The sequence below is a fragment of the Triticum urartu genome, chromosome 1, assembly GCF_003073215.2.
Source record: "Triticum urartu cultivar G1812 chromosome 1, Tu2.1, whole genome shotgun sequence".
In the NCBI taxonomy this organism is placed as follows: Eukaryota; Viridiplantae; Streptophyta; class Magnoliopsida; order Poales; family Poaceae; genus Triticum; species Triticum urartu.
Genome location: NC_053022.1, coordinates 384,301,402 through 384,318,437, shown reverse-complemented (window position 1 = coordinate 384,318,437; position 17,036 = coordinate 384,301,402). Strand labels below are relative to the sequence as shown.

Below are 17,036 nucleotides of genomic sequence, written 5' to 3'. Positions count from 1 at the left end.
GTGTCCTTAGCATTTTGAGGGGTCCACATCTCTTAGTCCATGCCATGCCAATCATTGAACTTTCTGAAATGATTACCTTGAAAGAATATTAGTTTAATGAGCTATATGTTGTTAAGAATTACCAAAACCACCCAGGGATTAGTTGCACTTTCGGCACAGGAGACAGGGAAAAACAGGGGAGAAAACAAAGCATCGGGCAGTGGTAGCCGCGGTAGTAGGAGTGGTACTACCGCCTACAGGCGGCACTACCGCCCTAACTACCGCTGCCACATCCGCCCAATTTACTGGGGACAAACGAGTACCACGGTAGTACCCGAAGGAACCACCGTAGATCTTGACACAAAAAATCGAGGCCCCATCCAAGAACGGTAGTGCGCGTGGTGGTTGCAGCGGTACTACCGCCTATGGGCAGCGGTAGTACCACTGAAGCCAGCGGTACTACCGCTTGTGGCTCTTCTCCCCTCCTTTGATGCAACCGGAGGACAACTCCAAATGAACGGAAATTATTGGTGGGTGCTATATGAGTGTGTACGTGATGATTCCACCCAAACCTTTCTGATGCAGACCCCTCTTGATAGTACGGTATTCCCTACGACTCAAGTCCAACAGAAAAGAAATGCGGGAAAGAAAACTGTCTTCTCTTGAAACTCCGAGGGGCACTAATCGTTTTGTGCCATATGCTTGATATACTAAAAAAGCTCAATGCACACGATTAGTCCGCAAACATGTTGTCATCAATCACCAAAACCACTTAGGGAGAAATATGCCCTAACACCTGTGGCGCGGAGTTTGCATCCACTCTACTACAAAGTAGCAGTAGCACAGGTCAAATAAGGGGCGCCACTACTAAGTTGTTCCCCATAGAGATAACACCATCGGACACAATTGCTAACAAGGAAAATATCAAGGAAATATTACACATCACAAACAATTTTAGTTTTCCTATGTGTGCGGTCCTTCCTGGAATGGCACCTGATTCTCTGTAGCGGGCTATTATGGAACACCCATCCCATCGCACACATTTTGTTAGGGTATGTGATGCTACCCCCGATCGCCAACCCAAAACTCTATGCGATGGGTGGCTTCAATCATGTGCATAGGCCATAGTTGTACTAGTGTAAGTTGTAGATGCCAGTGATTCCTTACATTGTGATTCACAAATAAAAATTAACATAAAATCACTTTATTGTTTTGCAATAGAATTATTCTTGGATTATGCAAATTAAGATATTTAGTATTTTGTGCCTAATGGAGGTGAATTTCATCTGTCAATATTAAAGGCCGTACATCAAAATACCTATTGTTGTGTTCACAAAGAAGCAAGCTAATTGAACATGAACATATTCATATTCCAACTTATTCTTCAATGATGAAAATTAAGCAGAAAAATGATAGCATATAAATACAAATACGTAGATGGTATATACATGACATATGCTAATAAATAACACCGGTAGTTGGACTAGGTTGTAGTATCCCAAAACATTAGAGGGTTTATCTATATATTTTATGAGTTCCTGAAAATCCAGGATAGCCATGAATGACCATACCAAAAATAAGAAAACCAAATATGGTTAGCCATGATAGTCTTAATATAAAAGGACACCAAAGAAGGGAACTCATTACAGCTTGGTCGAAAGATTGGTACGAAGGTATATTTACATTTATTAATCAAATTACATAAGGATTCATCATCTGAAAATCCTATATAATGGTTGTCCACTAGATGAGCAAACTCAAAGAATCACTAGTACGAAGCAAAGAAAATATCCGACCGCAGTTAGCACAATGGCCATTCTCAAGAAGTCAAGCTCGTTGTTTCTTCTTGCCCTTCTTGTTGCACTTTTACTTGTCTCATCCTCCTACTCATCCAGAGATGTTATCAGTATGTAATTCTTATCGTCATCTATAATAGCCTATTTCACATAAAATTTGACATGGATTTTACTCCCTCCGTTCTAAAATAGATGACTCAACCTTATACTATGTTTATACTAAAGTTAGTATAAGGTTGAGTCATCTATTTTGATTGTGATGTTCTTGTGGTGCTTGGAAATTGTGTGATGTGTGAAGGAGGGATGAAGGCGGCGATGCAACCTATGGGAATTCGGTGTTCTCCATTGAGGGGATGTAATTCTCCATCCTGCATGAGTCAGTGTGGCGGTGAGGGGTATTGCCAGCGTCAAGCTAACCGACCCTACTGTTGTTGTCCCACACTAAACAAGACCCCTCAAAAGACAAATTGATATACTTGGATTGCACTCTAATCATCTGAGCACCTCCTTAATGAACTACCCATGCTTCTTTACAAATTCCTCATGTGAGTTACAAATAAAGTTGTAATAGGCAACAAATTTATGTTTGCATATTTGTATCCATGTCAACCGGTTTATCAATACGCCGTCATGCCCCTTAACTAAAATTTGAATCACGTATTGAACCAAACTTAGCTTTTAAACTGCACCATATCTTGGACAATATTTTGGCCGGTTTAACATTCAATAAATCCACCAGACAAGATTAGAATATTGCAGGGTTAGACTGTCGAGTGTCGAACGACATTTTGGGTTCAATTCTACTGACATCAGAAATAACAATTAAGTCGGCCTAAAATGGGACCCTTTTATCATGAATGTTCTTCATATAATTAAAGCAAACAAATTTGATTTTTGGTCATCTCCATCGAAGGTTGTATGCAATCTGGCAGCCAAAATAAGATAAATGTTTCAAAAATCAGGTCCAAATATCACAAGAATATCCGACTATGTAACAACGTAATCTAACCTATATTTGTTATTCATTGGAATATCCATGCCATGGCTTGATGCACAAGACCCGGGAGCTAGGGTGCTCACCTTATTTGGTTCGGTGAGGGGCAAAGAGATGAACGAGTCCCACCTAAGTGACACAATGATTTTACACATGTTTGGGTTGATCTAAAGCGTAAAACCCTACGCCCTGCTTGGTTGGTTTGATGGTTGTGATGAACATTTGTTACAAGGTGTGCTTTACATTACCCGGCCTTGCCGGTACTAGGAAATGCAGTACCATATATGGGGTTTCTTCCTATTCTAACATCCAAACTGTTTTCAGCCCAACCCTGATCTAGATAGCTCAGGCCTCCCTTTATAGTGATAAGGGGTTGCCATAGTAGCTACTGTCAACAACTAAGTGGTTGCCTGGTAGAACTTCCATCGCAGTAAGTCACAGGCATGTGGCGCCTTTGTTGACTTTGGGGCAAGCCATAATGCATGGACTGGCAAACCATAATGCATGGACTGGCAAGCCATAATGCATGTATATATGGTCCTAGGCATGTCATACTGTAGAATAACTGTACGCCAGAATGTTCCTACGGTGATTGATCGCAAGCCTAAGCCTACAGAGTTGAAAATCTTAGCCAAAAGAGAATCAAGATTAACTCATTTTCAAGAAAAGAAAAAAGAAGTGTTGCAATTTGATCAACAGTCAAAATATAAGTGTATAATTATGTGTGAGACGCAGCATCAAGGGGTAGAAGTTTCTATTGATAGAAATAACTGAATAACTCACTAGCAAATGATGATTTCTAGCTAAGCCAAGCTTCTGGGACTACTACAGCTTGTTTATCACTGTAAGTTGTGCATCACAGTACAGTTAGATATACACAAATAGTTAGTTTTCTTCACTCATTTCCTTATAAAAAAAACTTGCTAAACAAGGACATGCATGGATGATGAATCTGTAACAAGAAGAGAGCCCATGAAATCTGTTCAATTCCAACAGTCGTCTACACAAGCTATCTCTGTCCTCGCCTGTCATGACAAAATTGGAGGATGAAATGCAACATAATTTAGGCACAGCTCGCAGACAATGAACCTTGTCTATCTAGGCAACTGAAACAAAGGAAAAGAGAGAGAGTGGTTTGAATTTTAATATACCGCTGTAGATGCTCAACATTGTAGAGTCGTAGAACCTGAGCATGAAACTGGTTTCCCAGTCTCTAGTCTGCAATGATTCAGCTCTCTGTAATGCAACAGCCCCCACTGAATTAACTCGTTAAGTAGCATCGGTTAGTTTTCTGGCAGCTTGCACAAATGATGTAGTTCTCCTACAATTTGCACACATTGTTCTTCCTCATTGTTTCTATACTTCCTGCTATGGTTGATCCAGCAGTCCCCACAAATCCGAGTGATGCACAGCTGCAAACAGATTCTTCGACGTATAATAAAATTTCCGGTAGTTGAACTGGATCACAATCCTTGTTCGTGTTTCCTCTGATCTCTGGAAGGAATCCAGACCTTATGCCATGTTCAGCAGCCATAAGCTTCTCGGCAGTCTGCAGAACATCATTTTCCTTCAGGGTGTACAGTTGATATTTCCCATCTTTTGCAATATCTGCGAGATAGGTTTTCGTCCAGTTTGCTCTGGGAAGATCAGTCATGAGGAAAATGTGAACAGAACCACTGTTCTTGTTTGTCTTCATTTCCACCTCAAGAGATTTCAGCTTCTCCTTAAGGGCAGAAAAGGTAGATTTCCAGTGATTCTTAAATTGGCCATCTAACAATCTTAGTTGCGCACAAAGAAAAGGCTCCTTAATCTTGCTCTTAGCAAGCTCCGTCCCTGCAGCCATGATCTCTGGGGCAAAAGGAAGGAACTCAATTTTCTCAAGTAGATTCTGTAATCTATGATCCTTTGGTGATTCATGGATATCAAAATAAGACTCTGATCCCTTGTATGGTGCTGAAAAAAGTGTCCCGAAGGCCAACAAGGTAGCATCCTCAGCTTTATTACCAGGCCCTAAACTCTTGTATATATCTTTACGCCTCCTAACATATGATATCCTCTTCTTCCTTTTTAACTCTTCATCTGGTTGAAACGAATCCAGTGCTCTATCATTATTCTCCTGATATGTCCAGACCGTTGTTCTACAATCATCCTGAACAGGATACACACAACCACTACTTTCACTGCCTTCTAAACCAGACAGCAAAGATCGGCATCTGTCATAGTCACTTGGCAATGATCCACCACCAGAAACAGAACAGCACAACCCAGAAAAGCAAGTTTTCCGCATATCTACACCGCACCATAATGAAACAAACACCCTGAAATCAATTGTCTTAACCAAAGGCTTCAGTGGGGACAGATCAACTATGTCACCCATCGAAACATACCTGAAACGTAAAAGGTGAACATGGAAACCTATTATGAACACAGCAAACTAGAAAAATTATATCACTATTGTGCTAATCAGAAAAGTGAGTACTCTGCCAGTGTAAGTGTGTAACAACCACATTACATCTATATATTCAAACTCCTCTTGGCAGCAATCTCACCGTACTGGAGTCTCCATCAATTACGAAAAAGAATCAGTGTGATTCTAAATCATGAAAATTGCCTAGCATTCTTACATTTTGGTGTTTGCATTGTTAACATTGTAATGAAGCTCTAATATCTCGCAACATGATTGATTTTACTAAAGAATATCGTGATCTTCCAAACAATCAGTAAACCGGGCAGACGCAACGCAGAGAAGGTGTGGTATGGGCTTTACCTCTGCTCCCGGAGGAGCTGCATGGCGTGGTCCCAGACGGCGGCTCGGAGATCGGAGGGTTCGGCGACCCTGAACTTGGGGCAGCTCCCGAGGGCGACGGCGTGGTGGTCGAGCACGGGGGGCACGACGAGGGTGCGGTTGAGCAGCGCGGCCGCCACCGCAGCGTTCCGCAGCTCGCCCACCTGGTTGCTGAACCCGCTGTGCGGCGCGTACCACAGGAACCTCTCTCCCTCCAGCTCCGCCGAGCGCCCACACCTCAGGGTGCCGCCGCCAGTGCCGGGGGCGGAGGCGGAGAAGGGGAGGAGGGAGCGGAGCAGGGAGGAGTAGGCGGAGGAGAGCAGGAGGGATGCCGGAAGGAGGAGGAAAAAGATGGCCACGAGTAGCGGCACGTGCGACCGTGCGCTCCGCCTGCGCCACCGACCGCGGTTCGCCGGCAGGTCCATCTCGCCGGCGGCCACCGGCAGATCGATCGGATCTTACGGTTGCATCCGATACCAAGTGAGTAACCGAGCTAGCTCCTGGGTCCTGGCCCATCTAGTAATTAGTTGGGCTCAAGTGGGCCTGCTCATATCATTTCCACCAGCAACAAAATCGAAACCCCAGAATCCACAGGGCACCGCCGAAGAAAAAAAGGAATCCGCAGGGCCACCGACGAGTGGGACCCCAGAGGTAGTCAAAGGTTAGTATCAGTCAACCTCGCCGGCGACGTGCGGCCGTTTTTCCGCCGGAGTGGGCGCACGTCAGCGATCCATCCGCCGATAAATTTATATATCCTCTTTCTCTCCCTCCCTCTCTCCGGCGAAACGACACTCTGCTCTTGGACTAGGAATAGGAGAGCAAGGGCAGGGAGTGATGGCGATGGGCGCGTCCGTGGACGCGCCGGCCGCCGGCTCCGGCGGGTACAGCGGCCGGGTGACGCCGTTCGTGGTGCTGACCTGCATCGTCGCCGGCAGCGGCGGCATCCTCTTCGGCTACGACCTCGGCATCTCCGGTCCGCCTGTCTTCTTCCCTTCTTTCTAGAGTAGATTGTTAACCCTCTTGGGCTCAACGGGAAAGGAATATGAGAACTGCAAGTTAGAAGCTGGAGTTGGAAGGGATTAAAATGGCATTCATGGCTTTTTTTTTTTTGCGGGTGGCATTCATGGCTTACTTGTGGTGCATTCATGGCTTCAGTGCCTCGTGGTGGTGCAGATTTTCTCTTCCATCATTGGGACACAAAAGCTGATGAGTTCAGGGTGCTTTCCTCTGTTCCATTTTTCGTCAGGTCAAAATGATCTAGGACTAGGCCTTTTAGAGGGATTATAGAAAAGGAAAGGAATCATGCGTTTAGTCCATCATTGGGCAATGGATTCGGTCAACATTACGCGATGAACTTTAGTTCTGCGTATGCATTCTTCCAAATTCCCTGAAACTGAATGCATGCGGTTCTGAATTTTTCCAGGTGGTGTCACCTCCATGGACTCATTTCTGAAGACGTTCTTCCCGGAGGTGTACCGCCACAAGCAGGACAGCAACGTCAGCAACTACTGCCAGTTCGACAGCGAGCTCCTCACCGTCTTCACCTCCTCCCTCTACATCGCCGGCCTCATCGCAACGCTGTTCGCGTCATCTGTCACGAGGAGGTTTGGCCGCCGCGTGTCCATGCTGATCGGTGGAACCGTCTTCATTGCCGGCTCGGCGTTCGGGGGAGCAGCCGTGAACGTACCCATGCTGCTCCTCAACCGGATCCTACTGGGAATAGGCCTAGGGTTCACTAACCAGGTAGCTCTCTCTGCAACAATTCTACATGTGGCTCAGGAGATTAAAAAAAATCAGTAGCACAGCGAAATATCGTCAGACATGTATACATTTCTTTTGGATAATAGAAAGATCATCCTCCCGGACCCTGCATCAGTTCACAAATCTTGTGCGGCTGTATGGAGCTGGAGAAGCAGTGACACAAGCTTTGTGTACAGACATAAGATTCCTGTAGATGTAATTTGTCCCAAACTCCAAGTTGATGACAATGGATAGCTACATGTTTACAATGACAATTTACATGTCTGTCTCCCAAATCCCAAAGAATCGTTGCATTTGACTACACGATAAGCTGTGTTATCTTGTAGCAAGTGCATGTGATGTTTATGGATAATATTTTTCTTTCTCTAAATATACATTGTGAAGTAGACTAAATACCTTACTGTGGTTACTGTTACTTATTTTTCTTCCAGTCGATCCCATTGTACCTGTCGGAAATGGCGCCGCCGCAGTACCGCGGTGCGATCAACAATGGGTTCGAGCTCAGCATCAGCATCGGCATTCTCATTGCAAACATCCTCAACTACTGCGTGGTGAAACTCACAGCAGGGTGGGGCTGGAGGATATCCCTATCCATGGCCGCAGTCCCTGCTGCATTCCTGACCATCGGTGCAATCTTCCTCCCCGAGACGCCAAGCTTCATAATCCAGCGGGACGGCGACACCGACAAGGCTAGAGCCCTGCTCCAGAAGCTGCGTGGAACCACCTCAGTGCAGAATGAGCTGGATGACTTGGTCTCTGCTAGCAACCTCTCGAGGGCAGCAAAATATCCATTCAGAAACATATTCAAGAGGAAGTACAGGCCACAGCTCGCCATGGTACTGCTGATCCCTTTCTTCAACCAGCTCACCGGGATCAATGTGATGAACTTTTATGCCCCAGTGATGTTCCGGACAATCGGCCTCAAGGAGAGCGCCTCCCTCCTATCATCCGTCGTCACACGTCTCTGCGCAACATTTGCTAACATCGTAGCGATGTTGGTGGTCGACAGGTTTGGGCGCAGGAAGCTCTTCCTCGTAGGTGGTATCCAGATGATCTTGTCACAGCTCGCTGTCGGCGCCATCCTAGCCGCAAAGTTCAAGGACGATGGGTTGATGGATAAGGACTATGCTTTCCTTGTGTTGATCACCATGTGCGTGTTTGTGGCAGGCTTTGCATGGTCATGGGGACCTCTCACATTCCTCGTCCCGACCGAGATCTGCCCACTGGAGATTAGATCAGCAGGGCAGAGCATTGTGGTCGCCGTGGTCTTCTTGATGACGTTTGTGATCGGCCAGACATTTCTGGCCGTCCTCTGCCGCATCAAGTCAGGGACGTTCTTCGTTTTTGCCGCGTGGATTTGCGTGATGACGCTAGTGGTCTATCTGTTCTTGCCAGAGACAAAGAAGCTTCCGATGGAGCAGATGGAGCAGGTCTGGAGGAGGCATTGGTTCTGGAAGAAGATTGTTGGGGAGGAAGAGGATAAGGAAGAGGAGGAAAAGGATTAAAGGAGAGGCGAGAAAGGAAAATCAACTCCCGAGCTCCTAGCGACTTCTGAACTTGAATGTATTTCCATCAGACCTGCAAGGGAAAACATAGTACAGGATTTTGATTAGCAGATAAGTTTGTAAGTATGGTTGCATCTAATTGTGTTGCCTGACAGGCCTGCAGCAGCTGCTGCCAGTTCCTACATATGGCCATTTCAAACGGTGGAAGTATTGATATGAAGTAACTTTGAATTTCAGAGAAAAAAAATATATAAGTGAACAGTCTCTCAGAGGGGCTGGATTCTCTGATTATGCATTATGACTTTTGCTAAAGATGTAAAAGTGACAGGTCCTTGGATGGCCAAACAATGCATTCGTGCACAGCCCAACAGCTTTGGAAATATGTCGATATATCTGAAAGGGACTGGCCACTAGCCACTACTGTCTGTCACCAACCACACTTGGAACACTTGGTGCATAATGGAGGTGAGTGCAAATGCAGAATCAGGATTGAAAGGTACAGTCCCAGGGAATATCCCAGATATAGCATCTGTCCCGAAGGAGAATCCAATAATCCGTTTGTTCTTGCCACAAATACATTAAACCATATAGACACATGCCAACCAAATAAGAATAAAATCATGCAGCACTCGTTGGTAAAATATTTAGCATGGCTTCTTTCAACCATAAGGTCTTGAGTGACTGGATGGCCAGCTCCAAATTTCCAGTATCCGGACAAAATCTGAAGACATTGATTCATCATTCAGTAATGAACATTGTATTGAACAGAATGAGCAGAGCTCACTTCAAAGGTCCAATAACTGACTGATATTTCTTTTTCTTATATAAGAGTTTGCAGTACAACCCTGGAGATCAGCACTAACATTAATGATCCTGTCAACATGCACTGGCATATCATGTACCATACAAACAACAGATGCATCCATACATAACATAACTTACAACACAGGGTACATTGGACAGACTACAGACCACAGTTAATCTTAAAAAGAAAAGAAAAGGAAAAGAGGCAAAGCTTATTTTTGCCAGGGCTCATCTAAGTGCAGTTTGTGTGCTGAGGGGGCTCACGCCTGAGCCCTCGTTGGGAGATTCGCCTGGAAAGCCGATTGTCTATTTTGACCTCCTACCATTTTTAAGGAAAGAGAGGTAGATACTGTATCTTGCTTGGGATCCCCTATGCTTAGCTTCGACATGCCCACCAGTTCATCAACATTGATTGGACTCTTTGAATGAACCGGAACAGGCTTAACAATCTCATGTGTTCCTTGTCCAAGATCATCTCCATCATTCTGATTTTGCCAGAAAGGAACTGAGAATTGCAAGAATGGTGAGAAATATGCTGGAACTAGCACCGGATAGCTCGACTGCAAATTCTCAGGCATGATAGCAGAAGCTGAAGAACTCTCTGCAATGACAGAAGTATCTGACTCCATAGATTCTACCTCCTCCTCCTCCATGGGTGGAGGTAATGGTGGGTGATTTAATATCTGGGCCTCAGGTTCTTGATTACCAGGTAGGGGTGGCAGGTCTGACTGTAAAATACACAAGATACCGTTCAGTTCTGAGTTATATACAAAGTGCAAAGTAATATCTTCCTAATGAAATGCGAGATGAGAAGTGCACAACTGTCCATGCAACACTACACAATCTGTTCAAAAAGATAGATTTCTAGCATGAGGAACTAAGGTAGTGATATTGTAACTACCACGACAGAAACGAGTAATCCCCTTGCGGTACTACATAAACAGAATCAGGTCAAGTTATGCCACACAGGTGTAATAATTAATCATAAGATGTAGCAACCTACCTCATCAGGCACCAAGTCAAAGAGGCTAGACCTTCTCTTCCTTCTGCTCATATTGGCTTGGCGTATAAAATATTTCTGAGCATGGCTTGCTACTTGAGTAGGTGTTCTTGAGACCACAAAATTACGAGAGATTCCTCGCCAATCACCCTTTCCAAGCTTTTGCAGTCCAAGCAAAAACCTCCGATGTTCTTCTTCAGTCCAAGGAACCCCTGCCAAAAAGCCATCTTAATCAGGAGCATGGCACATAAAACGTTGCACACAGCCATGCAGGAAGGGCTTATCATCTCAAGATATACAGAAACTGATAAAACAGACGACTTACAACCAGAAGCACAAGAAGAAACAGTACACTGTTATTGTGTATTTGTGTTAAATGGAACATTTTAAGGAGTGTATTATCACCACATTAAAATTGCACAAAAAAACACCTCTGGTGGAACATGAAACTAGAAGAGGCTAGTGAACATAACTGGTAAATTCATCACCGCGTCAGTAGAGTACTGACAAACGTAAAATGTCCTTAAATGAAACAATGAAGCCAGACAAAAAAGGGTGTGCGACAAATGTCAAGTTTTTCCTATCCCTGGACAAGCTATATAGCACGTCAAGAAGACAACACTACAAAATTACAATCAAATTTTCTAGCTTGGATAGATAACAACAAACAGGCAAAGGGCAACTAAATCTACATTCTGTCGTTACCCTCTATTGGTTATAATCCCAAATTGGAGAGCGCCATAAATAAAAATATGTTTTGCTTTGAAGAATTTCCAGCTGTAGCTTGACTTGAAAATTAAAACCCCAACCTTGATAACCGAGATTAAATATACAAAGACACTAATCACTGGTCATCACCAACTCAGGGATTGTGAGAAGAAACTAGCAGTAATAAAAAACAATGAAGACGGTCAATCTTTGGCATGTGTACATCAAATATTCACTGGTATTAACTAATTAATCTTAATTAACATCTTTCCTTGCAGAATGTAGCTGTGCAGGCAACTAAAAATGCTTTATATAAATATCGATTGCATCATAATGCAGTACCACATTTATACCAAAGGTGAGACTTTACGTTATGTGTTAGTTCGTCAGCTCAGCGTCTTACGTGGCTCTATACACGCTTCCGGAAGCACAGAGCAAAGCCAAATTTATGATGAATCATCCAAGGAAAAGAAAGCGCTAGGCGTTAATTGTGCGGTTTGCCACGGCCTAGCGTTTATCTCACCTAGGTGCACTTAAGCGCACACGTAGCATGATTAAGCGCTAGGTGTTATATTGTCGCCTAGCGCCTTCGCGCGCTTTTTTCCACTGGAATCACCTATGATCGCCGCTCTTGATAAGCCGTAGTCCCTGCTAAACGAATCCATACCTGAGCTTCTAAAAACATCTGTCATAAGTCATGATCCAATCAAACAACATCCACAGTGTATACACCATCCTTGCACCGATTTAATATTGGGGGCTGATTATTAGCTCAAGAATCAAGTTATCCAAGTCTACAGTGCTGGAAAATACCATTGCAGCTTCTCCCAACTGGATTTTTGAAAGCTAACAGTACCGTCGCAATCAATAATTGGACAGGGCAGCACACGCAAAAAGAATTATACACGGGCATGAAAAAACAATTGGAGCTGAGAGGATCTAATCTACCATGTGAGGTTTTGCGTCGGCTGAGGAACTGAGCCACAAAGTAGACGTCTTTAGAGGAGGGAGGGAGAGAGAGATTAGCAGGCCACCTTTCTTGCGCTCGCGGTTGGCGGATGATGATCCCTGCACGAAGTCGTCGGAGGCGTAGCCCTCTGCGGCGGCGTCGTGGCCGACGTCAGCGGGGGATGCGCCGCCGCCGCCGCTGGTGGATCCCCCGAGCAGGGAGAGGTTCCCCATGCTGGCGCTCTTGCGGATGGATCCATCAGTGAGGCGTACCCCGAAGATCTTGACCCCGCGGTTGGGGCACGTCCGCGAGTTGTGGCCGTTGTGGCTGCAGTGCGAGCACCGCCTCGTCATCCCCGGAGCCGCCAGCGCACCCGCCGGTGTTGGAACCAGGCGGCCGCGCGCGCCGGAAGGGGGGGAGGAGAGGTGGGCTGGGAGGAGAAGCGAAGTGTGGTGGTGATGAGAGCAGAGGAGACGGGAGGGGAGGGGATTGACTGTGGAGTGGTGATTGGTTGCGGTGGTCGGGGCCGGGGAAGGGAAGGAAGGGAGGGAGCTCCGCGCGTGTGGCCGTCCACGTGGCGGATATTCCCGCAAGGATATTACGTGGGTGGGTGGGCAAGAGCGGCGAGCGAGAGGCTTGTGGGTCACACCTTTTTCTTTCTTTGGACACGGTTGCTTGCGGTCGCCTCCTTTCGTTTTCGCCGTTGGATCGTCGGATCTCCCATTCCTGTTCGTCGAAAGCGCGAGCAGCTAGCTAATTAATGCTTCTCGTCCAGATTTACAACCAGGGGCTTCAGGGCATCTCCTCTACCCTCAAACGGTATCCGTCCAGACGCAGCTGTCCGGACTCCGCAAGCCATTCAACGCTGACCTCATCGATTCACTGAGTAGTCCGAATCATAATTTTTTTCGCAAAGTCGAAACAAATTGGGGACTTTATCGGAGTCCGAGCATGAGCCGCGTAGGACTCCGACACCCCCGACTCACCAGAAACTGAGGCAGAGCCCGCGCTTTATAGCTGTCTGCACTGTTTTCATGGTACAATCCCTCACTCACTTCTTTTGTCTTGTCACTCTCCACCAAATTCTCGCCCTTTACCCCACTCTCTTCTTCCCTCCCGCCGTTGACCCATGGACCCGGAGGAGCCCCTGCCGAAGACGGAGGTGATGGAGGATCCGAGCATCACGCTCGACAGGAAGATCAACTCGGCGACACGGCAAAAAAGTTGTGTCAAAGCCAAGGCAGCAAAGGAGGAAAAACTCAAGAAGCAGAAGGTCGGTGGAGAGTGTGCTGGTGGCAGACGAGGTGGTGGGCGTGCAGGTCGCGGACAAGGTGGAGGTCTGGGCAGCCTGTGAAGAAAATATGCACTAGAGGCAATAATAAAGTTGTTATTTATATTTTCTTATATCATGATAAATGTTTATTATTCATACTAGAATTGTATTAACCGAAAACTTAGTACATGTGTGAATACATAGACAAAACAAAGTGTCCCTAGTATGCCTCTACTTGACTAGCTCGTTAATGAAGGATGGTTAAGTTTCATAACCATAGACATGTGTTGTCATTTGATGAACGGGATCACATCATTATAGAATGATGTGGTGGACAAGACCCATCCGTTAGCTTAGCATAATGATCGTTAAGTTTTATTGCTATTGCTTTCTTCATGACTTATACATGTTCCTCTGACTATGAGATTATGCAACTCCCGAATACCAGAGGAACACCTTGTGTGCTACCAAACGTCACAACATAACTGGGTGATTATAAAGATGCTCTACAGGTATCTCCGATGGTGTTTGTTGAGTTGACATAGATCGAGCTTAGGATTTGTCACTCCGTGTATCGAAGAGGTATCTCTGGGCCCTCTCGGTAATGCACATCACTATAAGCCTTGCAAGCAATGTGACTAATGAGTTAGTTACGGGATGATGCATTACAAAATGAGTAAAGAGACTTGCCAGTAACGAGATTGAAATAGGTATGATGATACTGACGATTGAATCTTGGGCAAGTAACATACCGATGACAAAGGGAATAACATATGTTGTTATTGCGATTTAACCGATAAAGATCTCCGTAGAATATGTAGGAGCCAATATGAGCATCCAGGTTCCGCTATTGGTTATTGACCGGAGATGTGTCTCGGACTCTCGGTCATGTCTACATAGTTCTCGAACCCGTAGGGTCCGCACGCTTAACGTTCGATGACGATTTGTATTATGAGTTATGTGTTTTGGTGACCGAAGTTTGTTTGGAGTCCCGAATGAGATGACAGACATGACGAGGAGTCTCGAAATGGTCGAGAGATAAAGATTGATATATTGGAAGGTGGTGTTCAGACACCGGAAGGGTTCCGGAGTGTATCGGGTACATACCGGAGTACCAGAGGGGTTACCGGAAAGATATGAGCCATATGGGCCATAGGAGGGAGGCTAACCAGCCCACAAGGGGCTGGTGCGCCCCCCACAAGGGAGGAGGGCGAATTGGAGTAGGGAAGGGGGCGCCAACCCCCTTTCCTTCTCCTACTCCCTCTCCTTTCCCCTTTCCCCCTCCGTGAGAAGGAAAAGAAGGGGGGCGAATCCTACTAGGACTGGGAGTCCTAGTAGGACTCCCCCCTTATGGCGTGCCCCCTAGGGCCAGCCTCCTCCCTCTCCCTCCTTTATATACGTGGGTAGGGCACCCCTTCGAGACACAACAATTGTTCCAAGCCGTGTGCAGCATCTCTCTCCACAGTTTGCTCCTCCGGTCATAGCGTCGTAGTGCTTAGGCAAAGCCCTGCGTGGATCACATCACCATCACCGTCACCATGTCGTAGTGCTGACGAAACTCTCCCTCGACCCTTTGCTGGATCAAGAGTTTGAGGGACGTCATCGAGCTGAACGTGTGCAGAACTCGGAGGTGTTGTACGTTCGGTACTTGATCGGTTGGATCGCGAAGACGTTCGACTACATCAACCGTGTTAACCTAGCGCTTCCGCTTTCGATCTACGAGGGTACGTGGACACACTCTCCCCTCTTGTTGCTATGCATCTCCTGGATAGATCTTGTGTGATCGTAGGATTTTTTTTAAATACTACGTTCCCCAATAGCTTGGGCCACGGGACCTCACCAACCATGCAGATGCCGCCATGGCCAAAACATTACAAGGCCTTGTACTTCTATGCTGCCAAGCAGCTGGGTAGGCAGTCCCCGGCATCCTCCGTCGTGTCGTTCATCGTCGAGGTCAACATGACATCACTGCTTTTCTTGGAGTTTTCATCTCCGTCGATTATCCGGACGTGGAGCATATGGGTGCTCGCACGCTGTTCGCTGGTATGCCTAAAGCGGGATAGTCGGCGTACGACAGCACAGACAAGGAGACGTACGAGAACATCCACGAGGGAGGCGAAGAAGGAGGTGCCTATGAGGATGGGCGGGTGGATGACTCGGAACCCACCCAGTTTGGCACCTACAAACAACCGAGCACGCAGCAGTACACACGGTTTGGCACCAAAACCCAGCTAGGCATGCATCAGGACTACAACCAGCTAGGCGTGGACACGCAACAGCAGGATCGGGCCACCGGACAACAGCATGAGGAGGAGGAGGGTGAGGACAATGATCCGGATGATTTCTGTGGTGATTCAAAGAAGAGGGGCAGAGGAGAAAGCTTCAACATACTGAGGGACGAGCTATTGTGCGATGCATGGTTGGATACTAGTTTGATCCAATCCATGGCATGGAGCAAAAGAACACAACCTTTTGGTCCAACATTCATACTTGGTTCCATGAACACAAGCATTTCGCAGCCTACTGTGACACGGTCATCCGCAACTGTGAATCGAACTCCCTCAACCATCAATGGTACACCATCCAACAGGCCGTGTCGAAGTATTGTGGCCACTTGAGGCAACTCATCGCATGATGAACTAGTGGTGCGCAAAACACCGAGTAGGTAAGTTGTTAATATGTACAACACTTGCCAGATATGCATTGTTGTGTAGATTATTTGTAGCCGGATATGCATAGTTTTGTAGCTGGATATGCATAGTTTTGTAGCCGGATATGTATGCATTGGTGTGTAGATCATTCGTGTCCGGATATGCATAGTTTTATAGATCATCCGTAGCCGGATATGCATAGTTTTGTAGATCATTTGTAGCCAAAAATGCATAGTTTCGTAGATCATTTGTAGCCAGATAAGCATAGTTTGGTAGCAAGATAAGCATACTTGACAATGTTTTATTTTGTAATCTTCTTGTATGTATAGTGTGTTCAAGAAGTTGGAGTAGAAAAACTTCAGCGTCATGCATTGTTGGTTGAAGTTGAATGGACAACCAGAGTGGAACCTATACATTTCCAAAACTGTCGCCCAAGGCACCGAGGAAGAACCGGTGACCCAACTGACCGAACAAATGAACCGTCCAAGAAGGTTAGAAGAGGGTTCTGAAAAAGAAATGGGAGGAGGAGAAGGTGAAGCAATAAGCGACGACCAAGATGACTGAGAGGTTCTAAGACATATTGACAAAGAAGGTCGAGGCATACGTCAAGCGCTCCGACATCAAGAAGGAAAAAAGATGAAGAGGTTAGACTCGTTGATGAAGGTGACTGAGAAGAAGTTCAAGCTTGAAGAGAAGAGGGTCATGATCAAAGAGAAGAAGGCCAAGCTTGAGGAGAAAAAGGTGGAGATCTCAACTGCTTCGGAGGATGCGGAGATGATCAACTTGAAGGTGGTGGAATTGGATGGCGTCGCAAGAATGACCGTGCATGCG

At 46.0% G+C, this 17,036-nt stretch overlaps 3 protein-coding genes across 4 annotated transcripts; 1 reads left to right on the top strand and 2 right to left on the bottom strand.

The window, feature by feature from the left end:
* Nucleotides 1-3,501: 3,501 nt before the first annotated feature.
* LOC125513836 (O-fucosyltransferase 30) lies at nucleotides 3,502-6,111 on the bottom strand. Of its 2 annotated transcripts, XR_007286180.1 has the most exons (3): nucleotides 5,537-6,111; nucleotides 3,921-5,156; nucleotides 3,502-3,794 (listed from the first exon to the last, which is right to left on the bottom strand). XR_007286180.1 is itself a non-coding variant. In XM_048679048.1 (2 exons), exons 1-2 carry the CDS (start codon nucleotides 5,977-5,979, stop codon nucleotides 4,091-4,093), a joined length of 1,509 nt encoding a protein of 502 aa, XP_048535005.1. In that variant the 5' UTR covers nucleotides 5,980-6,111; the 3' UTR covers nucleotides 3,502-4,090. The 2 variants fall into 2 exon arrangements, 1 of the variants encoding a protein (XP_048535005.1); XM_048679048.1 differs by having other exon boundaries at nucleotides 3,502-5,156.
* A 100-nt stretch (nucleotides 6,112-6,211) lies between these two features.
* On the top strand, nucleotides 6,212-9,462 carry LOC125513827 (hexose carrier protein HEX6-like). The gene is made up of 3 exons (XM_048679039.1): nucleotides 6,212-6,527; nucleotides 6,978-7,297; nucleotides 7,747-9,462. The coding sequence occupies exons 1-3, from the start codon at nucleotides 6,389-6,391 to the stop codon at nucleotides 8,818-8,820; spliced, it is 1,533 nt and encodes a 510-aa protein (XP_048534996.1). The 5' UTR covers nucleotides 6,212-6,388; the 3' UTR covers nucleotides 8,821-9,462.
* A 148-nt stretch (nucleotides 9,463-9,610) lies between these two features.
* Nucleotides 9,611-12,812, bottom strand: LOC125513851 (transcription factor MYBS3). Its single transcript, XM_048679061.1, has 3 exons — nucleotides 12,367-12,812; nucleotides 10,628-10,836; nucleotides 9,611-10,352 (listed from the first exon to the last, which is right to left on the bottom strand). The coding sequence occupies exons 1-3, from the start codon at nucleotides 12,632-12,634 to the stop codon at nucleotides 9,885-9,887; spliced, it is 945 nt and encodes a 314-aa protein (XP_048535018.1). The 5' UTR covers nucleotides 12,635-12,812; the 3' UTR covers nucleotides 9,611-9,884.
* Nucleotides 12,813-17,036: the final 4,224 nt, after the last annotated feature.

Excerpts from the sequence above, each read along its gene's own strand:
- LOC125513836 (XM_048679048.1), bottom strand. The coding sequence starts at position 5,979 with ATGGACCTGCCGGCGAACCGCGGTCGGTGGCGCAGGCGGAGCGCACGG. Across the intron at positions 5,157-5,536 it reads CAGCTCCTCCGGGAGCAGAG|GTATGTTTCGATGGGTGACA; the intron begins GTAAAGCCCATA and ends TTTACGTTTCAG.
- LOC125513827 (XM_048679039.1), top strand. The coding sequence starts at position 6,389 with ATGGCGATGGGCGCGTCCGTGGACGCGCCGGCCGCCGGCTCCGGCGGG. Across the intron at positions 6,528-6,977 it reads CTACGACCTCGGCATCTCCG|GTGGTGTCACCTCCATGGAC; the intron begins GTCCGCCTGTCT and ends GAATTTTTCCAG. Across the intron at positions 7,298-7,746 it reads GCCTAGGGTTCACTAACCAG|TCGATCCCATTGTACCTGTC; the intron begins GTAGCTCTCTCT and ends TTTTTCTTCCAG.
- LOC125513851 (XM_048679061.1), bottom strand. The coding sequence starts at position 12,634 with ATGACGAGGCGGTGCTCGCACTGCAGCCACAACGGCCACAACTCGCGG. Across the intron at positions 10,837-12,366 it reads CAACCGCGAGCGCAAGAAAG|GGGTTCCTTGGACTGAAGAA; the intron begins GTGGCCTGCTAA and ends GCTTTTTGGCAG. Across the intron at positions 10,353-10,627 it reads TTGACTTGGTGCCTGATGAG|TCAGACCTGCCACCCCTACC; the intron begins GTAGGTTGCTAC and ends TGTATTTTACAG.